General features: G+C 36.2%; 2 protein-coding genes across 5 annotated transcripts in view; one reads left to right on the top strand and one right to left on the bottom strand.

Moving 5' to 3' along the window:
• The first annotated feature begins 1,422 nt into the window (after positions 1–1,422).
• LOC138682318 (rho GTPase-activating protein 24-like) lies at positions 1,423–4,474 on the top strand. Its single transcript, XM_069772485.1, has 2 exons — positions 1,423–2,134; positions 3,328–4,474. Exons 1-2 carry the CDS (start codon positions 1,881–1,883, stop codon positions 3,533–3,535), a joined length of 462 nt encoding a protein of 153 aa, XP_069628586.1. The 5' UTR covers positions 1,423–1,880; the 3' UTR covers positions 3,536–4,474.
• A 1,657-nt stretch (positions 4,475–6,131) lies between these two features.
• MAPK9 (mitogen-activated protein kinase 9) overlaps positions 6,132–23,815 on the bottom strand; it is a 31,064-nt gene continuing 13,380 nt past the window's right edge. For 3 of the 4 annotated variants that reach the window (XM_069772572.1, XM_069772574.1, XM_069772576.1), the window contains 7 exons: positions 23,145–23,310; positions 21,783–21,854; positions 17,392–17,574; positions 16,344–16,468; positions 15,756–15,819; positions 14,055–14,126; positions 6,132–13,277 (listed from right to left, as the gene is read on the bottom strand). In XM_069772572.1, coding sequence (XP_069628673.1) covers positions 13,135–13,277; positions 14,055–14,126; positions 15,756–15,819; positions 16,344–16,468; positions 17,392–17,574; positions 21,783–21,854; positions 23,145–23,310 — 825 coding nt within the window. In that variant the 3' untranslated portion in view covers positions 6,132–13,134. Of the gene's footprint in view, positions 13,283–14,054; positions 14,127–15,755; positions 15,820–16,343; positions 16,469–17,391; positions 17,575–21,782; positions 21,855–23,144; positions 23,311–23,815 lie in introns of all 4 variants that reach the window. The other variant, XM_069772573.1, reaches the window with a different exon arrangement.

The raw sequence follows: 23,815 nt of genomic DNA, 5'->3' as shown, positions 1-23,815 counted from the left end.
TTGATTTCACCCACGTGGAGTTGTTACAGCACTGTAACCCCAAAGGGGACCACGAAGGTCAGACTCCTCCCAGTCTCCTCCCAGTCCATCCGCTCTCAAACGGAGACCCCTCGGCTGTCCTGCTTCTCCATCCTGACTTAGCAGAGGTGACAGACTTGCTCCCTACCAGCCTCCCAATGGGCAGCAATGCCCAAATCATTTTGAGCAGAGGTGCCTGCAGTAATTGGGGTCAGAGACGCTCCCGGTTGTGCAATGGCAGCTGCAGGTCGGCACCAGCTGCTGCCTCTCTCCTTAGGGGTGGAGAGAAAACAGATTAATCAATGAAACCGAATCCGATTCATCAGAAACTACAGCCATCTGTTAGATTATTAATAGACACAGAACTCATGTAAAGCACTGGCATTAATACTCCAGGAATATCTTTTTTTCTGGAGGAAAAGTGTAGGTTAGCAGCAACTCCAGTGTTTTGGGGGGAGAAAGGGGTGCTGATGGTGGTGTTTACATCAGTTTATTATTTTACTTCTGTGAAATCACATTAGTGGATTTCTCCCCACCTTCCTCCAGTGCAGCATCTCACCCTCAGAAGGCTAAAGTCTCATGTGCTTTTTGTTATATAATCCTCACCCCAGGCCTTCTTTAGATTCCTAAAATATTCACCTACTCGCCTGCTCATTTCTAAGGACTCTGCCTACTGAAGGGAGTGCAGGTTAAAGTGGGAAAGTGTCTCAATAACCTCCCAGCCCCGACTTGACAAGGAACACATCACAGCCTTGTCAGGTGTGCAGAGTGAAAACCAGGAGTGGTTTTCACATAGGAGACCAGTAAAACACTTAAAGAAATCCAACCTCACTTAAACCAGCTCATTTTCACTTCTTGTACCAAGAGACTGAACAGGTGGGGGGCAGGGAAAAGAAACAACTTTCCAGATGATTTTAAACCACCTCCATTATTTTTGAGATATGCATTTAAACTGCATGCATATTTTGCTCTTCATTTTTATCATCAAGTTATTTCTGTACTATGCTCGATTCTCTTGTGAGAACAGGCAGCTAAAATAAACACTCCATATTTACTCACATCAAATAGTTCTTCCAAGAGGAATTGAAATGTAACTGACAAGTGGCCTATTTTTCCTTAACCTCTGGCTTCTCGTCCTTGAAACATCGTGACCAGAGGAACCAGCCTCCCTCGCTTGCACCACTACCGTTTGCTCTCTCCGAAGCAGACACAGCAGATACACCAGAAATGAGGCAGCACAGCCAGCCATTCTACATGCATGCAATTTTCCTCACGCCTGACCGACTAGATATAGTGCAGCCAAAACAGATATAACACGTTTCTTTTCTAATGCCTGCGACAGGGAGCACAAGCAAAGCAGGCACCCTGCTCCCACTGTGCAGCCCCAGGACCAGGCTAGTGCTGCAGAATTCACCTTCCCAGCCCAGGAATGAAACTAGTCAAGGGTGCACAGCTGTCAAATGGGCCACCTACAGATGTCAGACAAACTACACCAAACAGACCAAGGGTAGGAAAGCAGTAGTTGTTCCTGGAGATGAGAATAAGCCAACCATGACGATAAAGGCGAGCAGGCAACAGACAGGCACAGCAGCTCAAGATCTCAACCCGCTGCGTACAAAAAGCAAAGCTGGAGCCTGAAATAAGATCCAGGCTCCAATAAAATGGACTATTTCCAAGTATTTGAAAAGCTTCAAACAGCTGTGGGGAGGAAGAAAATTCTCACAGCCTGTGACAAGGCAGAGCGAGACAGACGCGAAAACAAGGTCTCCTCTAAAACAGAAAAGGCATTGAGTCTTCAACAACGCCCGGAGGGCACGGGTGGTGCTGGCGAGGCACGCTCAGCAGGCTCCCGCTGCTAAACGATGTTTGAGGAAAATCCTCCTTCAAGATATTTGACAAGACTTGCCCACCCAGAAGACTCCCAAGAAACCAACACAGCTGTAAGTCATGTTTTGCGGGATCAGGAAACCACCGGACACGTCCCAGTGGACAACAGTGACAGCTTTGCTTCCTCCGGCGACTTGCCAGCAAACCCAACCTCCCCGCAGCACCACCTGGCAAATCTGAAGATGCTGATGTCCAGACAGAAGGCCGAGTACGAATCTAAAATTGCAAGGTAACAGATTTTGAAAACTATGAGGCTTCAGGGAATACATCTCTTCCTACTGTATACAACTACTGCAGGACCCATATCTGTGAGTAAGGTCTATGGAAGCTGCTGCAGTCAATGCCTCCACATGCCTCCTGAATGTCACCCAGGATCCAGCATTACAGGATTAGGTTAGCAATTATTCAGAGTTATTCGAATTCATTTTCATGTGGGTCCTTGAGAAACTCCAGAGCATCTCTAAGACTTTTTGCAGGGTTGCGCAGAGCTCTTGAAAAGCCTCTGGTCTATTGTGTATTTTTCTTTTTTTGCCTTAATCCAATATTAAGCTTTTCTCTAGGGAAAAACGTGCAGGCTTCTCGGCAGCATCAGCAGTAAGTCATTATTCTTTACAAATTGCAAGTCATGAATTTTAACAACTCGGATGAAAGTGTTCATAAGTATTTTCCCAATTTCTCAGATTAGAAATTTAATAGAGATTTAGCCATAGCTAAGAAAAAAAAGCAAAAACATTTCCAGGCTCTGCTTTCCAAATAGTACTGCTTTTCTATTGTGTAGTTTAAAGGAATGAACATTTTAAATACAATATTGTTCATTAGTTGTAAGTTACAGGTATATTGTGCAAATTAACTACTTGATTAAATCATAAAATACCTCAACATGCATCATTGCAACAGATGGCAAGTGGGTAATGTTGAATTACACTTTGCCTTGAACATTGCGTAAAGAAAAAGAAGATCCATTTAATTTCTTGAAGTATTCATCAATTTCTTCTTAGTAAAAGAAGCTATTCCTAGGTTTGTAGATTTTTTTTCTAAATCTCTTTGCTGTATTCTGCTTATGTTTTCTTTTGCAGTTCAAGGGAACTGCAATATAAGCAGAATCCTCAGCGTTTCCTAAAATATGTTGCATTGCCATTTGTTGTTAAGACTACTGTAGTATTCCACTACAAAAAAAAAAAAAACCAACCCCAAAGCTGACTCCTTTGGCTATATGGTTATTTATATTTATTGCAAATTGGGATAACTAAAAATTGCAGCTTTTATTTTAATATGTAACACCATAAATTGGAAAAGTATTGGGGATGACAATACTTGTATTTATGGGAACGTAATGTTAAAAGCTTTTAAAAAGCCTATAGCGTCATTAAGAAATGGGAAAAAAAATAATCCTGTAATTTACGATGCCTGTCTTTCCAACAGCCTGGAGCAGCGGAACAGAGAGCTGCAGTCAGAGATTAAGGGTATGCATTCAAAACTGGGACAGCAGCGTAAGCGGTACAATCTCGTGGAGATGAAAATGCGAAATGCAGAGAGAGCAAAGGAAGATGCAGAGAGAAGAAATGAAATGCTCCAAAAAGAAATGGAAGAGTTTTTTGAAACCTTTGGGGAAATTAACAGATGGAAATAAACAGCTTGTTCAGTTTCAAATTGAGCTAAACTGTAGGAGAGAGAAAGGCCACATCCTGATTTCAGCACATACTCCCATTTCAGAGGTGAAATACGAAACCCAACAGTAAAAACTAAGCTGTCAATTACAAAAGTGAGCGGTTGCTACAAACACTTTGGGATCCCTGAACTCCAGGAGCTCTGCACCACCCTGCTATGCCAGGGATGCTTTCTCTTACCACTGGAAAAATCTTTCAGACACATTGCACTACCAACTCCCAAGCCAGCCTATGCAGTGTGCTGGGGAAGCACCCTGGTGTTTTTTGGCTAGCCTTGAGCCTTGTACTGATGCACTAAATGCTTAAGTGGCCAAGTGTTTTTACTGAAGGGATGCCATGCTTGCTGGAGTGCGTTTTACCAGCCACCCCAGAAGTCACATAGATATTATTGCATGGTCTTTAGAGTGCTGAGCTCATACCTGCATCCCAAAGTCAGCTGTTTCAGGTAAACACATAGACAGAGAAAAAAAATGAGGCAACACACTTGTACCTCCCTATAGTTCCCACCAGCACTCTCACATAGCCCTGTGCCTGGGATCCAGAGCCGTTGTGCAGTTCCTGTCCTCTTACTGAATGCATATCCCTTCATGGAGAAGGAAGAGGTCTCTTCCAAAGCCATCTGCTCCTCTGGATTATAATTAGCCCCCGTACAGGACTCCAATATGAACACATTATTCTTAAGACAGTCACTGGTAGACTCCCTCACATCTCATCAGAGCTACTTCTCTCCACATGAGAAATGTGTTAACTGTTTTGATACCAGCATTAATGACACATATACAATTAAATATCCAGAAAATAACCTGTTCTTTTAACCCACTGCAGAATTTTAACATGAACAATGGCATCTGTATACTTAAACCTGTACCGAATTTAAAATTATACTTTATATGAGAAAAACATGTGTTTCATTATTTGCTTTTCAGCCAGACTAAATGTAAGAGTCCCCATCTACTTGATAACTCAGTATCTCACTAAAACAGCTTACGATGTGTAAGCAGAAACTGCACAGATGTTTTTCTTCTTCCCTGGAGACGAGCAAGCAGCTTCTTTTAAGATCAAATACGAGTGAATCAAAACCCAGAGTCTTATCCCACAAGGCTCATGGAGTGAAGCAAACCTGCCCTATTCCATGCCCAGGGCAATGCTGCAGGCCCTTTTATTCCTAAGTGCACGCTGGCCAACCCCTGCCATACATTGCCTGCTCTCCACAAGCGCATCGTTGAATGGTAACTTGTTTCTTTGCCACCTTACCTTCACACCAAGTAATCATGAACTGAGCAGTTTTTTTAATTTGAATTAATGCACCCCCCCCCCCCCCCCCATCTTCTAAGACCTCATTACTATGAAAAAAACAACTTCTGAAGTCCCACTTTCCTCAAAAATTATTTGGGTCTTGTTTAATCAGTTCCCCTCCCTCCTTACCTATCTAGAACTATCCTGCCAACTTCAAGAACTTGCAGGAGATATAAAGAAAAGGTATGGCGTAAGGCAAGGAATGTACTGCACGCACATCATCGTCCTGCTTCATTGGGGTTTTTTGTTCTCTATTTAATGAATTTGATCTTCCTCTGTAGCTGAAGAGGCAACCTGAAAAACATTCTATCATCAAATACAGGGGAGCTCTGGGATCTGCTGGGCACCCCTGCTTTATCCAGATACTCTGTTACAATGCCCTGTAGAGAAGGGATAAAACTTCAAGTTCTCCACACAAGAAATAGCAATGTTGCTGTAAAAATTATTTCAGACTGTCATAGGTGAAGCTTTTACAGTGCCAAAGTGTGGCTGAGAGCCCTAGCCATGTATCTAGAAAGGCAGCTATGTCAATCCTTCATCTAATATTAGAAAACCTCCATGAAAAGTAACTAGATAAAGTAGCAGTTAAGTTTTATTTCATCTTCCCCAGAGTTAGAGCAGACAGCTTTGCAAAGTGCCTGGAAACCTCATCACTCTCTTTGCAAGAATACTTACCTCTTCCTCAAAATAAGTACAAAGGAACTATTTTTTCAAGCTAGCTGTACCTCTGTCTTGTTCAGTAAGAACAAAATGAAACACAACACTGTTTGGGTACAAGGTGAAGAGAAAATTCTTCCAAAGTCCTTTTATGTATGTACATATATATACACATACACGTATATAGCCAGTAGCTTATCTGAAACTTGCAAGTAAGTCTGACAATCTGATTATGATACTGTTTAAGCACATGGATGGAAATACAGATCTGTCAGTACTACCAGGCAAGCTTCTGCAATTTTAGAAAAACAAAAAACCAAAATACACTCGGCAGTAAAACCAAGTGCTGTTAATGTGCCCAAATGTTCCAGCTGAGCAGGAGAAAGCAGCTCCAACCAATCTCTTAAAGCTGTTCTTCATTCATTTTTCATACCAACACTTACTTTTTTGGTTAACTGGAAGCTAAAGCGATAACTGAAACTTTATGTTTTATGATAACTAAGAGCATACATCATTTCGGTTACACAAAACATTCTACTTCAACACAGGAAGAATCAAGAAAAAGAAAACACTGCTACAGTAAATAAGACAAACTGCTCAAATCGCTTAAGTATACATATTTATTTGTAATTTTACAGTGGCTTTAGTACTGTTTTACGATAAGGTTTTTGGAGGAAAAAACCCCCAAAGCTTCAGAACAAGGCTTTAACTAGAACTTCAGAAATAATTATTAACAGTTTTCCTTATGAAATTCTAGTTTCCTTAAAGAAAATCAATCCAAAAAACAAGGAAGCATGACTACTGTCCATAAAAAAAAACCAAAACCAAAACAAAACAAAAAAACCCAGAAAACTTTCTAGTCATCCTGAAAACAAAGTCCAGCATCAGACAAAATAGCCACTGCACTGAAAGGAACATGTTCCTATTGCACAAGCATCAAAAATGAGATATGACAATCAAAGCCTAATTTCATAGGCAGAAGAGGCCACATATATGTGTAATTAGACTTCAAAGCACATCTTCCTTCTGAAATTATATACCATACTATAACTAATATTAAGGCCATAAAATCAGAACACTGTAACAAGTGATAGGGCTTGATGCTACTTTTTGTGACATTTGGTAAACAGAAGGTGGGAAAGAGGGCCAAAACAAGACATACAAAGCATTCTGAAGGGAGTTAAAACCTAAAGGCATTTCAAAAGAAACTCTCAAAGAACTAATTTTTGGAGGGGGTTTATTTTGAGTCATTAGATAAAACTGGATTTCATAACAAATCACTCAAGGAGCCTATTATACTCCTTAATAGCATGTGTTCTGGAGTACACTATAGAATATATTCTCTGGAATTAACATTTGAATTTGTACGAAAACAGTTATTTCTATTTGTTATTCCCTCTTTAAAATAGAAGAAAATTGGTATAATCTTTATAAATTACCTTAATGACCTGGTAAGGCTTCACTGTACTGAGTTAACTGCACACAGGTTATCTGTGGTTTCTCTTAATTAGGTATCTTGATTACACTAAACTGCTAAAACCACCTGGGGAACCCAACATGTCATGTAATTTAAAGAAAAGGATAGTTATGTATTGCTATCTTTCCTAACTGTGTTCATTTTATTAGTGTATAAGACACCTGAAAGCAATAGCTCCAAAGAAGCTGTAACTACCATGAAAGTTTAAACATTTTAACTTCAGGAAAATCTGGGAATCTGATGAAGCTGAAAATGCACATTAGTAATTTTATAAAGTTTGGCTTGCCACCATTTAAGAAAATATAGGTATCAAAAACAGACAAATACACTGCTAACCATCTGTTACATTTTCTTTTAAAAAATTAGCACCAATTTAAGCATCTGAATTCATAGAAAAGCTAGTGACACACTTGGTTTCTCAAAAAAGTTTTTCCCCATTAGAAGACAATACAATAGCATATGCTCACGGGTATTAAATTAGCTTTGTTATCAGTAACAAAAATGACTACTGTTGCAGGTAGTGAACATAAAATGTTGTTCTTACCCTATTACTTTCTCCTCTGCTTTTGTTATCCTAAGAAACTATGGTGTGCTGAACTACAGACCTAGCCTGGGAAACAAATACATGTGTACTTGCTTAAGTACACCCTAGAAAGTATCAGGGTTTCAGACTAATATTTTAGAGCAGGGACACTGTCTTCCTGTGGTATTCATAGAGCATCTATTGCAGAGGACTCCCAATAAGCAGATGTTCTGGCCTTGCCACAGCATATACAACTACCTTATGATGCATAGCCAAAACTTAAAAAAAAGTTTTTTGTTTAAGAAAAAGAATCCTAGTGCTCATAGCTAGCTGACCTTGCTATAGGAACAAACATCGCTGGATCTTTATATAATAGATGGCTAGGTAGTCACATTGCTATTCAAGTCACCCTACAGGCATTTGAGTACAAGATGTTTCTCAAATGATCTCTTTCTAAGTGTTAAATTTCAGCCCATTAAAAAAAAATTCTAATTTAAAATCTCTGAAAACAGGTTTGTATTTAAAGGAACAGGCTGATCAAATCTATCAGAATAACAAAGATTGCAACCAAAATTTAAACATATTAAACATTTTATGTCATTCCTTTTTACACCATATACTGGTTGTATTTAGAAGAATCCTAAAGTGCTTCAAACCCAGCAATTAATAAAGTTGATTTCTTTTGTGCAAAACTGCAAGCACCTTTTCAAAAAATAAGAAGCAGCATCAAGGAATAAAAACTTAGTTAAATGTATTTTCTCTATTTTGTTTTGAATTCTTGGACCAAAATAATTTGCGATATTTTCAGTAACAAATTGCAGAAGAGTGCATTTTATTGGTTTAGTTTTATACTGGACTTGTTATACACATACTGTTTGAAATAGCGGACCCGGGTAAATTTATATCCACAAAGCAACACTGTGGGATTGAAATCCAACAACTAAAATTTTAGCTACAAAAATAGTCATTTTATAGAACACAAACAGAAACGATGGTTATCTCTCCACTTTCCTCCAACACTAATATGAGAAAAGATGGTTTACTTAAAACATTAGTTTAGCTCCAGACTTTTTTAGCATGCAGAGCGGGCAAAAAATAAAACTGATTTGATAAGTTGTGTAATAAGCTTTTAGAACATCACTACCACTCCTGTAATAGACAATCTAAAATACATGTAAAATAATGAGCCAGAATACACTTTTTCTGTCATATTTCAACATGTTAAAAAAAATAATCAAAGACACTCTGGAAAAGCAAAGAAATCGCTAGATTCATCTATAGGAACTCAAGTCCAAATTCTGCATCTGGGTGCAGGTGTCCCTGGATCAAAACCAGTTTTGAGCAGGAATTACACAATACACAACCCAGGAAAGAATTTGGTTCCCAGTATATGGTATCACTAAGTTTAGCATCAAGCCCTGATAGAATCCATATGACATAAGTAGAATATACAGACAAAGGCTGTTCAGCATTTACCCCCCACCACACTTAAAGTACTTCCATTTCAAGTGTCACAATTCAAATGAAACACTCCACACAAACTGTATTGCTGCAAGACTGAACCCGTACTCCAAAACGGCATTATGTTCAGTAAAGATTTGTCTGCACTTTAACATCTGAACTTCCAGCACACACCAAACCAGAGGACTGCACTTCTGCCAAAAGAAGGGTCATTCACTCAGTTCTTGGAGACACGGTATGTAAGCTGTATTTTGAATGTCTAGATCCTACTTCATTCATAAAATTAAAATTATAAGCCAAATACAGTCAGATCTAAAAAGGAAACCAATTTAGTATTTAAGATCCTTCCTTTTGGAAAAAAAAATTAAACATATGGAATCACTTTTTTTTTTTTAATTAATTTTGAATAAACACATATGCTCTGTTAGGACTTAAAATAGACAAAGAAAACATCAAGAGCCCTCTGGTTCCTAACAGTTTTTGAAACTTACCAACCAACTAGTTAATTTCTAGTTAAGGTTGAGTTTAATTTTCATTATTGTGGCAAAGAAATGCAAACCCTTACCCAAAACATTACAAAACTTCAAAGGCTGTTTGCAAACACTAGTTTCCAGTCATTAGACTAGTTTATTTTGTATGATCCATGCAGACAAAGCCTTAATTTTGACATTCATTTCTTGTCTTTTTCAATAAAAAACCTAGACTTGTCATATCACAGTATTTCCCCAAAGCACACTTACAGGCTGCTTATCCAGAATTTCAAAAAAACACCAAGCTTCTCTTTCTAAGGGTGGTTGTTTTTTTGTTGGTTTTTTTTTTTGAGGAAAAATTATATGAGCACAGATGAAATGAACTGTTTGAAACATACTCCATTTCTGCAATGCCATTCAGCTACTCAGTGTTCATATATTTAACATAATGTTTCTGGTAAATAATCTGATTGATAGCCATAGATCCCTCTTTTTTTTCAGGTGAGCAGTTAAGATTACAGATTGTATCTACGTTGACCACCACTTATTTTTAGTCATATTTCATAAATTGTTTATGTATACTGCAGTAGTGTTAACACTATACAAAGTCTCTCAAAGAAAAGTAACATTCATGTTTACAAAACTGAGCAGGTTTCTCAATATATATATGTATACACACTCTCGCATATTCTTAATCTTTAAATACATATAAATATTTATAAATGCCAAAGTGCAAAAAAATGGTCAATTGCATCGCTTTACATACATGATTTTAGTATTAGGAATAAAAGTGATTATATTGCACACAAAACTCTCTAAACTTTTAAACCCCTATCAAGTTACACGTGCATTTTGTTTTCCATCAGTGATGAGGTTCTCACAGCATTGACGACCATTTCACAAACATGGCACTGAACTTAATCTGCAGTCAGGAATACAACTATATGTATATCATCTGCATGCAGTGCATTTATAGTCTGTATGTGCACACTGAAATAGCATGGGAACTTTAGCATGCATCTATTCCGCACGTGTTTTTCTGAATATAATCTGCCTATGTGCCTTCTTGAGATCAATATTCATTCAGGTTATTAGCAATTTGGTTTTGAATTATACTGGAATCAAAATCCACAATATTCACAGGCATTTCAAGCATGCTCCAAAGGCAGTAACATTTCTGTAAAATTTTGAAGCTTCAATGTATGCCATAGCAAGACAACATTAAAAAAAAAAATAAGGTATGAGACAGCTTTTCCTACAAGATTTACAAATAAACACAGTTAATTTCAGGGGGTTTTTTGTTCCAAGAGTACATATTCAAGCTAACAGTATGTACTAGGAAAAGGTCAGATACTAGTTCAAATCATGGAGATAGGGCAGTTGTGCTAAAAAACATTAAAGACAATTTGAATCACAGAATAATTTAGGTTGGAAGAGACCTGGAGGTCATCTGGTCCAACTCCATGTTGCTCTGAGCAGCCCAAGACCAAAAGAAAAAATTCAACTCTGCAAATACCCAAAAGACATGGAAAAAAAACCCAAACCCTATCTTTGTTGCGTTGTCTTCTAAAGCAGTAACTGTTAAAATGAACATAGCACAGTGCAACTTCCATTGAAAAAGATAAAAATAATGAAAAATTAATTCCAGTATATTACTTCCATAGTGAATCACTAATGTTCATTTTGAATAGGTGTCTTCAGTAATTTTAACTTACACAAATAATAAGGATTCAAAAAATGCAGAAGAACAGCAACCTGTACTGTTCTGCTATATGGTTAACAGGTATTTTAAAATGTTTTTTCCAGTGACAAAAATGCACTAAAAGTATTTCACATATAAAACATCAGTATCCAAGGATAAACTAAGGTATCTGTAGGTTTAAAACCAAACAACAAGAAATAACCCAAGCCCCAATATCCTGCAATTCAATTTAACAGAATTTTAAAAATCCAAGATTCCAGATGACAATTCTGAAGTTAAAATCATATTAACTACTTTGTTAATTTTTAATTTTTTTTAACCTTCTGGGACAGTAAAAACTTAATATTTTTTGCTACAGCAAATTAAACTATTAAGAAGGGGTATCATTTTCATACAAGAACAATGTTTGCACAAAGAGAAATTGGTGCTTTTCAAATCGTAAGGTCATAAACAACAGACAATTTTCTTTTACAAGAGAAATATGTCAGTAATGCAGTGGCTGGCTGGGCCAGTATATTTTATAAGTTCTATTTATATATTCAAGTCAAGAGTATCTGGATCAACAGCTAAATATAGTGCCTTTAAGAAAGTGGTGTTTTACCTCATCTTGTACATCTCTATTACTCTTATATAATCTCACACGCATGCACACACAAGATCCTTTAGCAAAACTTCACACCTGTGCACTCCAAAGTGAATGTGCACAAATTCACAAGCATGTAGTATAAAGCAATTTAAGCCCTACTCTACTGCAAATGCATTTTCCATTCAACATATCGAGCAATGTTTGTATTACCCGATTCTGAAAACTGTATTGATAAGCCTGTATTGAAACAGCAAATAACCTCCTCTTCTCTGACACCGTATTTAGAAAATATGTATTAAATATGTTTTCCTCCCCCAATACAAATGGATGGGTTTTCCTAAGGTGAGAATAGAGCTAAGCTCTGTTAACTAAATACTTAATTTACAAGTGATTCAAAACTACTGTATTTTTATTTAATTACTCGCTAGAAAAAATGGACCCATAAAAAAAAAAAGGAAAACCTTTATGCAGCTCTTTTTGAGGCTGCAAGACTCTCCAATTCATCTGTCCTTTCATCAGAGTTTGCAGTGAATGAAGAGCATCACAGATATAATTTCCTTTTCTGTTTGTTTTTGTTAAAGGACCAGTATCACAAGCTAGAAAATACAGAACATTTTAGCACTCTCTCCCCTTCTAAACAGGCATTGCTTCACAGGTAAGTCACTCATCCTTCCTTAAGATTTAATTAAGCCACTGTATCTTCCATCCACATTTAAAAAAAAAGAAAAAGTTAGAGACACATACTCATAGGTGAAATACAAAGTAATGGCTGTATTCTTTAAACTTCACGTTTATCTCTTCTACAAGAAGATACAGAATTGTTGGAAAGTGAAGACAGAAAGGGCTCAATAAAAAAAAAGTGCTATGTGGAAGAATAACTGCCCTTTAAACATAGTACTGAGAGCGTTCAATGTGTGAGTTCACACTTACATACAACACTCCAGTCATTAAATAAAGCAAACTGCCACAGTCACACACTAAAACAAACTTCATAGAGACTATACATTCAAAAAATCTACTAACGAGCAATACTGTACTAAAATGTAAACAACCATTGTGTCACAGAAGCCTGCCAGTTGGAACTGAAGATTCATGAACCCACTTAAGGAGTTATTGGCTAGAAGTCTATTATAACTGCTCACCTGAAATAGGCTGAAACAAACAAAAGCCTATAATAGTGTCTAAGGTTTTTTTCTTTAGACATTGATTTGCTTTCATTCTACAACATTAAGCAGGCAATTTCATAACAACTGAGTAAAAAAACAGGCATTACTTTAGCACAACATGCAGAACATGGAGTTTTTCTACTTGGTTCCATTAACTTACAAGCAATTCAGGCCCAATGGAAGCAAGAGTTCTTTTCCAAAATCAAGTCTGCAATCCTGACTGATCATCGACATCCTTCAAGGGGTCCTGTCAAGGCATCGAGGCTGCTGTCTGTATCTGAGGCCAATGTTTGCTCTGTTGACATGGATGAAATGTCATTGATAGATGATGACTGGGAAGGACTCGTGTTGCTATTCACTGCTGCATCTGTGCTAAGTAAACCAAACATAATAAAATCTGAGGCAAGACAATATTGCAGGTACAAATAACCACACTTACAGGCTCTGAGCACCACTTGCCCCACAGAAATCCTTAGAAAATAAAGAAATTAATAAAATAGTAGAAAAGCAAGCACTAAGTTCCCTAGCACTCAAAACCTAATGTGAACATTAAGAGAGGAGATTTTTATTTTAATCCCTCTTGGGTGGGGGGGAGGACAGGGGGGACACGCAATGTACGGTGTGAATAGTGACCTGAGTATCAAGAAATCTAATAGATACAGTTAATAAAAGACAGTACAATATTCCAAGGACTGAACCAAGAGAACAGCGGCAAACATCAAGGATTCAATCATGGGCATAAATACTTTGCACTATTAACTGCTTTAAATAAGCCCTAATGATGTTTAACCCTGCATGAAAGGGACTCATTCATGTAAAGCCACAGAGTAAGCATTCAGCATAAAAGGTATCTATGCAGCAGGTGATGTACCATGGTATCAATTATTTCATTTGATGACTGAGCCCTTTGGGGAGAAGGCAGCTCAGGGTGTTGGACACACAAGACTTCTTAAGTTTTTCTACAGCTTACTTCATAACAGTGAAAAACTACTGCACATTGATCTCCAAAGGCAGATCAGAATCAAGAGCCTTGAACAAAAGAACTTTTGCCTACCTGGATTATTAAGCAGGATTTCTTCATTTACCAGTGCAACAGATCAGCACTATGTAGCATAGTTACAGAACTACTGAAACAATGACTAACCTGAGGGCTGATCTTTTACCACACCATTCTTGCTCCTTTCTTCCCAATCCATTACTTCTTTGTATATTAATTCTTATGAGAGAAGGGTGGGAGGAATGAAAGATGAGACAGAAAAAACATTGTAAGATCACAGAGGATTTGTATACAATATACATATGTGTAAAGGTACAATGACATGGCTAAGGGTCAGTCTAGAACTACAACAGTATAGGTATTTATTTTCCTTTTTTTTAAAAAAAAAAAAAAGGCCTACAGCAATGATTAGAGAATTCTATGAATTTTCTTTATGCATTGCAGAAAAACACCAAGCATGTACCAAAATCAACATATTTTATAAATAGAATAGCTGTCCATTCAAAAATAACAGCCATCTCACCCCCCAAATTTATGTATACCTACTATGCACTAATATTAACTGTAAAAAGAAAAAAAAATATTTGGTTTTTAAAAACCATATGGATAACCCCTTTGGAAATTTTACTTTGATAACAAAACCATACACAAATGTCTTTAAAGAGTGATCTCCATAGATACATTGATGAAAGTCTGGAAATTCTGAAGCAGGTTAAACAATTAATATATTGCATGAAAGCCCTCATTTATTAATCAAGGACAATTTAGGATAGAGGCTCATGAACAACTACAAAAAAAAATTAAAGCTGTAACTTTAAAGGAGCATCTATTATTCTGTTTGATATGTCTGTAGTATGGTTCATGCAAGATGGCTTACCTCGGCCCCTTCTAGAGCAAAAGGATTATTACTGCTGCAGAGCATCAGGTACACTTTAAGTTATACTTTCAAGTTAACTCAAAGTAGTTTAGTCTTAATGTAATTAAGAGTAACAATATTTAAACAGATTAAGATGTCTAATTCTGAGCAACAACATTTACAAATGGATTCAATTAGATTTAACTGATCCATTTTAATTTTCCACCTTGCATTAATCCAAAATAATTTGAAGTGTACCTGTGCAGGCATGCCCTAAAGAAAATAATATATAAAACAGAATCGATACCTGAAATTTATAAAGCTATTTTACAAAACAAGTGACTTCCAAAGTACTAAGCAAAAGATGTCTATCAACCTTGGTCCTCTGATAGTAGATGTGTAAAATCTGAACTGCCTCACCACTTAATGTTTTTGACTAGAACTATAAGGTGTAATTGATTTCCATACCACAATTCTGTTTATTCTTTAAGTCAACAGTTTAACCTATTTGGTCAATAAATAAGCAATCATGACAGAAAAAAAGACCACCAAAAAACTTTTCCGCTATTTAAGAACTCTAGAACAAATTAATTGTAAATATTGTCAAGAGATATGGCTTAAATAATGCACACTGTGAAGAGGCACGTGTTTCTCTTTTAGAGAATTTTCTATCATGCAAAAACTCAGAGATTACAAACACTTAACAACAACAAAATACTTAGGAAAAAAAATGAAAACTGCAGCATTTTGTTGAATAAACTTCAGAATGTTACATGTATGTATATGTACATACATGTGTGTATATATAGATATTCATTCCAAATAGAACATTTTTCCATTATTGATTTCTTTTCCGATTGCCACAGGCAGTACTGCATGACTGGAATAGTGGGTTCCAGTCAGTTACACAATCCAGCACACATGTACTGCAAGCCACACATTAATAATACAAGTTATTACAATAAATGTCATTTGTCATGCTCACTTTTTACCTTTCCATTCTTCAATTGCATGTTCTCTTTCTTCCAGTTGTGCATCATAGATTTGAGGTGGAGGCTACAAAGAAAAGAAAGTCTATAGTATATCTACTACATCAAGTTAGCACAATCAATCATAACCAAGAAAACCTAAAAATGACAACTTTTTTAGCATTTTGTTACCTTCATCTTTGCCAGTGTATTCCCTATACCTCAAAGACATATTCATTTTACAACTCCAGAATTTGCTTTTAAGTCCTGCCTCCCACTGAAAGGCTGTTTAAAAGCATCAACTAAAATTAAACTCATTGTAAGGCTTTATGGGGCCTTAGAGAAAGTCCCCTTTTCAAAAAGCCCTCATTTACCACCACATAGGCAACTCTTCCTGTAAAGTAAAAGCAACCATCAACAACCACTTTCAAAATTGCATCAGCTCCACTCCAGCAGCTGCTCTTCAGGTGGTTCTGCCCCTAAAGTTGATCGGAAGGCTTTATGTGTGACTTTTGCTACCTGAAGAATGAGTTCAAAGCATGCTCTTCACTAAAAGTATTCTTTAAAGTTATTAAACTGATGTCTTAAGATTTATTTTAAATGCAAACTTACAGCTTCTGCTTCAGCTGGATCATACCAGACAGTAATATAAGGATGACGTAAGGCTTCATCTACAGAAATTCTCTTGTCTGGATCTACTACAAGCATTTTTGATAATAAATCTCTAGCTTGGCTGGCTAGAAAGTAAAAATGAAAAGAACATACATGTAAAAGACCTGTAGAGTTTAATGCCTGACACAGAAAACGACTACTGGGAACATAGGACATACACTGTAACAGACTTCACTGCGAAAACAGGCCCACAAATCCAAGCTTTCCTATACAGCTACTTTTTTTTTTTAATGAGGTCCCACCCCTTTAATGTAAATGGTTTGTTATTATCCAAAATAAACCCTGCAGCTGACACTAACCAACCTCAGTTTTGAGTAGTTCTGCTGTTTACATGGGTCACAGTTTATTTGGCACTAACTACTGAACATAAAACATACTAAACATTTTTAATAAGCTTTTAAAAATACATCTTGGTACAGTAATGATCTAATTTCTGCAACATCAAATTAGTTTTTCTTTTAAAGGTGTTACTGCACGATAACTGGCTACCCATTGTTGCAGTGGCATTTCACTGACATTTCTTTTTTGTCTGAAAGATCACTAAAAATAAATAGGCTATAACAAGTTGTTTTATGTAAAAAAAATTTTGACCATCTAGAGAATATAAAAATGAAAAAAACCACCACCTTATATGAGTAATTATCTTAAGTCAAAATATAGCCAAAATGAATTATATGCCCACATCAACTAGAAAAAGATAATGACAAATAACCTCCATAACAAGTATTACTTTCAGAGAACATTTAAACAAAAGACATTATTCAATGGATTAGAATTAAGAGAATTAAATAGAATACTGTGGACAGGGAAGTAGTTCTGTGTTTAATGACTACTACTAAGATTTCAGGACATGTCAAATGAAAGAAACAGAAGGTATGCAGACTCTAATGTTGACACCTATTGCAATAAACATTTTATATTAGGGGTTTTTTTAATTAAATGCATTGCAGACATTTTAAATTAACATCTTAAAAAAAAATCCCCTTACTTTTTAACTTGTCACGATCAGATTCTGATGGAAATATCCAGTCTGGGAAGAGCTCCTCAAATTTAATACCAGGATATTTTGGCCTGTTTTCTACATAATTCCTCACTGTAGGCTGTAGTTTCTTCATGAAGTCTGCTGATGGTGTTCCTAATTGTTCAATAACTTTATTCCATTGATCAATATCTGCACCATATCTTTAGGAAAATCAGCTGAAGAATTTGAAGTCTGCACTATACAAAAATATCACTTACAGAAATCTGAAAAGTTAATGAAAACTTGAACAAAGGACACAAATACGAACTTTATTCTAGCATCAACAGTATTCTGAGCTGCCATGCAAAAAGCTAGATTGACATTAAAAATAAGATTCAGATTTTGTAATCTTAAGGACAGGCTAGAAGTGCTGCACAATGCATTATGCTTAAGTATCTTTTACTAATTATTATCTATTGGCTAGTATTGAAAGCAATACTATTTCAGAGCCCAAAGGAAGCTTTATTTGGCAATTGTATCCATAGCAAAAAACCTATAAGGACAGAAAAGAAAGGCTGCTGTTGAATCCTCTGAAATACAACATAATACCATAAACATTTAAGATACTTGAAGGTAGGGAAAAATACATGAAAAAAACTAAAGCACAAATACATCCCATTCAGAGTAAGGAATTTTGTGCCTGTCTCCTAAAGAAATTAGGCTTTGGGTTGTAGGGTTTTTTGGGAGGGGCTGGTTGGATGGTTGGTGGGTTTTTGTTGGTTTTTTTTGTTTTGGTTTGGTTTTTTTGTTTGTTTGTTTGTTTTCTCTAATTTTCAACTTCAGAAAAGGTTCAAAGGAGTTCTGAACAATGAATCCAGATTCCTTTAAGTTTTTAGCAGGGTCTTTTGTGTATCAACTGTGGTAATACTCAAAGACTACTCTGTTCTGAAATTCAGAATTTAAATATTTTATAGGAATTGTATGTACAAGCCACAAGTTGAAATTCTGCCTCATGTTTCTTCTGGACTGACCCTTCTCCCTCTTTCAAGGGAAAGCATTTCCCCTAGACATGGTGACACTTGTTATCAGAGGGACACCAGAGTCCGCTCTGAATGACCCCAGTCAGGATAACAAAGCTCTTTTATCACACTGAGAAGACACTGCATTAGTATTTCTGATATTTAAGTTTACTCAGATTTACAGTTTACAGTTTTTCCTGATAAAAAGAATGTGCAATTCCAGCAGAGTCTAACCATCGACCTTGCAAACATTCATAGCTAAATTCATAATCTAGCACTTTCCTATCCATTCTCATAGATAGATTTTGTAACAAAAGTATGCTGCACTTCGAATTAAGATGTATTTAAAAAACAGTGAGGTGCTTTTATTTCAGTTAGTGTGCCAAGAATACTAGAAATATATGTATAGTCACTGCTTCATGCTAAGACTTTAGACTTCTGATACAAAGATTGAAAATATTTACGTATTGAATACAGTCCAATGGAAAACTTATATTAAAATCAAAATTAAAAGTCAGTATTGTTAACTCTCATGCTAAAACAAAGCACATACAAAGAAAAATTTTAACATACATCAGGAAATTTTGTTCCTAGCTGGAAAACTGATTTCTGTGAGATCTCCACCAATCTAGATTCAAGAAGGTGCTTTTTCTTTGAGTAACAGCAGTCTGGTTAGTCAGCTAATCAAATTAGAGTCCAGTCTATTGCGCCCTCAGAGCACTGGGGGGGAAGGCAGAAAAACTTAATGGCCTATCCCACTTCAGTAATAAAAAATGGAAAAAAAACATGTCTCAGTTGCATTGCTTCCAAGTGCTTTACAGATACTGAAAAATTTAAAAAAAAAAAATTCCCCAATATAGGGTTGGACTTGAAATAAGCTAAGCCTCTTATCAAAAACCCAAATTGGAAAAAACCCTTAATTTCAATGTAAAGCACACAGAGCATGCTATGCGAATAACCTTGCAACCTGCAGACAAAACTACCCTTCCTGCTCTAGTGACCTCGGGGTCAAAAGTAACCAGAAGTTTAGCCCACGCCAAGTATATCTACCTACTTCCTACTTTTTAGGACTCTGGAAGAAGAGAAGTTGAAAACAGAGTCCTTATTACAATCACAAAGCATGATTTTTCCCAAGCATGAATACCCCCTTACACTGTTTACATCAGTCAGGCAATTAGCTTCCTTCACCACCTGGGCAGAAACAGCATTAAATACACTCTGGTGCTGCTAGGCTTTCCATGATTTCATCTTGGGTACCTACGTTGCCTGGTTTTTCTACATTTCTCATTTCCAGTGCAACAGCAACTGCCAGTAACTCGGGCTTCCGCAGCACCAGTCAGGAGCAGGTCCAGTGTATCCATCGCCCCGGCAACGCAGAGCATCTCATTCCACCCAGACCATGGCTGCAAGCATCCCGGCGATCCCCATGACCATACGGGAAAATATAAACTATTGACTCTAAGAGTAGGTTTTCCTGAAGATAGCCAAGGGCACATCATTAGACAACATGCTCAACTTGGTTCCCTGCTTTAAATCCTCAAATACTAAGACATTTTAAAATTTACATTAAAAAACAAACAAACCAACCCAAAACACAGTCCAAACAAAAGGAAAGCTTCATGGCTGTGCACACCAGCATCACCCGTAAACCACACTGTCAAAACAATCCTGCAGCTGAAAGTAAATAAAAGTGACAATCTGACTGAAGCAGTTATCACTCAAGAAAAGTTTCAACAACACGAACAATTACCAGTATTTCACATTAAAGCAAAATTAAAGTCTTACAAGAAGTAAAAAATCCTGTAAGTCCAGCTATGCACTTCACTAAGATACTGGGGGAGGAAACTCCTTGGAACATAGACTGGTGGAGCTTCAGTGATCTCCAGAGAACCACAAATGATAACTTGCATATTCAACAAGTATGGACAAAATTTCCTTCATTTATTCATGAATAAATCAAAATAGCCCATGCTAACATGCAGGTGAAAGACATATAACATACATGAAGAATTGTGTTAGGTTGGTCTGAAGGCTTCAAAAGGCAAAACAATAAGTATAGAAAGGAAGAAAGGTGGAAAACAAAAAGACTTCTTTAACAATTAATCATTTGTACTACTAAATAATGCATGATCAACTGCTGAAGATTAGTGTCATGAAATTTAGCATTAAAATTGAAAGTCCTCCTCTATAAGATACCTAGGTATCTGTGAACATGTACTTGATATTTTTAGCAGTGGACTCAACTTTTCCTTGCTGAAGAGCAAAAATATTCTTTCTTCAAAATTTTGGACCACTAGTAGCTATAGCTTATAACCTACAGCCATAACTGGCAATCATGGTTTAATTACATCATCTGGATTCTATTTATTTACTGATCAATTTTGAATGTCTAGTCCTACAACACTACTACTTTGTAAGATATTATTTATAAAGGATGAAACTGGTTTTCCTCCAATTTTTATATTTGGAACTTGGTAATGAGTCAAATGTTTTAAGTTTTGTTTCTAGGAAAATATTTTGAAACACATCAAAATCTTCAAAGAAAATTCACTTTATTAAATGATCACTTCTGTTCACTTAATACAGTGTAAAGACTTGTTTGTGATCCAGTGATGTATTATTGAGATTTCCAATCTCTTAAGGCATGAAAACATATATATGAGGTTTTTGTTTGTTTTTAATACAGTAAAATTTCTTACAATTACTATCATACAAGAAAGCAGAATTTTATGAAAACAAACCTGGGTCAAAAATATTGAAGAGAGAAATGGAGGAATAACAATCTTACAGAAAAAGTAAGCCCAAAATAAAATTTTCATAGAAAGAAACAAACTCCAAAAAGAAAAAGTTTTTCTTTTTATATTAAATAATAGTAATAAAAAAAGATTTCTCATGCAGTGTGCTTGCAATTAGGACACTGTTGCCCAGCAAGTGCTAGTAAGTAAGAAAAAAAATCTGACTGAAACTCAAAAAATTGTACAATAAAAAAAATGAGTCTACTGTTCAAACAAATAGTAAGCAAAATCCATGCACAGTAAAAAGTAACTTTGTAGGCTTTTGCTTGTAACACTTATCTACAAAGAACAAGAGTAAGAAAATATACTTACTACTATTTATTTTTTAAGCCTAACAGTATCTTTTTTTAAGCCACAAAAGCTGAAGCTCTTAATATAAATTCTATGGATTCAACCAGTACAAATTACATTAAATATAGTCTACTATGAAAATAAAATCTAAAGCTCAACAATTTGGTTAATGACACTAACTTCAAATCATACAGTAGATCTATTAAAACATATTATTGATAATATTGTTTATGCTTTTATACTTATACAGATCAAAATAATTGTGTTTCTGTTGGAAGTAGAATAGGATTCAAGGATGACTAGGGAAGGATACGATCAGTGCCTTGGAATATCACACAACCTTTCACCAATTCTCCCATGATGCACCCAACTGACCAGATATCAACTGAAAGTAAAAATGAAATGGTAAAATTATGAAGTATCATGAACAAAAGTGAGGAAAACAAACAAAAACATCTAGCATCTACAATAAAACACAACAATGTGGAAAACCAAACTGCTAACGTGAATTTTCAATCATATCAACACCAACTGACTGTTGCTAAATTTTGTTATTAGCATTTTGTAAAATATAATCAGTATTTACATTTCTGAAACAACCGTGAAGAAGGATACAATCTCTTCCTGGGAACAGGACTTTATGGAGGACCATTTCTGCCATAATGCACCCAACAGACCAGATATCCACTATCATATGTTAGGTGCAACAAGGACAAAAGATTAAAGAGGTTTTTTTTAAATACCACAATTATTTATTTGTAAGCTCACGCTGTATTCCTACAGTCCTGCAGATAATTTCTTTTTTGTCCCATCCAGAACAGCCTCTACTAAAGCTCTGATCCACATTGACACTTGCTGTATGACAAGCTGACTTGCACATTAATGAAAGTTTTTTTTCATTACCACTGGCCTAGCAAGGTCCTGCAAGTCCCTTGTTTTACACAGCCAAAGTTACATGTATACAGAAAGCATGGTATCCCCAACCCCCGGTGATAAAGCAAAAAGATGTACTAGCGTAGGAGTCCGGAGGAGGCAGCGTATTACTCCACAGCTAGTAAAAATCAGCAGGTAAAACCCCCAATAACGCAAGTCAAGGACAATTTCCTTGCCAGCAATTTTGTTGGCTCAACATTCAATATAATATAACACCCAGCCTCTTTGAGTGCTATGCAGATTGTAAGAGAGTATAAGCCATGGTTTATGATAGGGATCTGAAACATATTTTAATAATCAGAGATGCAAAAGGGGACAGACTGTCAAAAGAAGATGCTTCAGAATAAAATCACATTGATAAAAGGGTTTATTGTTTATATATTGATGGTTGGTTTGTTGTTTGGTTTTTTTTTAATATCATCCAGCATAAGCGTCTCAACAGTTTTTTGTAGAATAAAAAAATGGCAACAAGACTACAGGACAACATATGAAAAGATATAACAATAGCAGGGGAGAGGGAACAGTATATGTTAAATGGAGATAGGCACACAGAGCAGAAAACTATTATATTCTCCAAAATTATTACAGCGTAATTTTTGTCATTTCCAATACCATGATTAACATACTTTAACAACAGACATGGCAGGGGGAAACCAGCCTTCCCTCCCCCTTTTAAAGCTGTTATGTTCTGAGACAGGTACGCTTTTGACAAAAGATTTAAAGTGTTACTCCAGCAACTTACCATTCTCTTTATATCCCATTCCAAGGATAACCTCTGGCGCTCTGTAATACCGTGTTACTACATATGGAGTCATCATAAAGTTAGTACATGCTGTTCTTGCCAGTCCAAAATCAAGGATTTTGAGCGTACAATCTGATTTTACTACTATGTTGCTGGGTTTCAAATCCTAACAAGAAATTACTTCAGTTAAGGAAGGATCAACATACAGAATAATACACACAAACCCCTCCACAGTCAATATATGCCACCAATTCACTTCATTAACAACTGCATATTCCTGCTCTGATGTATCTGCTTATTTACAGACTAGAGACAAGTTAAATTCTGCACAACTAAGTACTCGAAAATATTCAGGGAAAACCAGAATCAAAGTTGTCTGCAGAGTCTTATTTTACCCATTTGTGCACTGACGGTATGTATAGTCAGTTACATAATGGTCTGTATATACGCACAATGTGTACATATATCTGTTTCCTTTGACACATTACGTGGACCTATTTTGGGCATTAATAGTTGCATGGTAAAGGAGACTGCATTCTAAATACTGTTATTATTAGGACACAGATCCTAAAGAGATCATGAATTAGTCAAGTATCTGTAAGAAAAGGAGTATCCCAACACAAAAAGCATTAATAAGTGTATTTGTTTATGACAGATAAGCCACCTGCAAT

The sequence above is a fragment of the Haliaeetus albicilla genome, chromosome 27, assembly GCF_947461875.1.
Source record: "Haliaeetus albicilla chromosome 27, bHalAlb1.1, whole genome shotgun sequence".
NCBI lineage: Eukaryota > Metazoa > Chordata > Aves > Accipitriformes > Accipitridae > Haliaeetus > Haliaeetus albicilla.
This window is presented reverse-complemented; position numbering and strand designations above follow the sequence as displayed.

What these genes read in the sequence shown, in the direction of transcription:
- LOC138682318 (XM_069772485.1), top strand. Translation starts at nt 1,881, where the DNA reads ATGTTTGAGGAAAATCCTCCTTCAAGATATTTGACAAGACTTGCCCAC. An exon ending in TACGAATCTAAAATTGCAAG is followed by an intron (nt 2,135 to 3,327) that starts GTAACAGATTTT and finishes TCTTTCCAACAG; the next exon opens with CCTGGAGCAGCGGAACAGAG.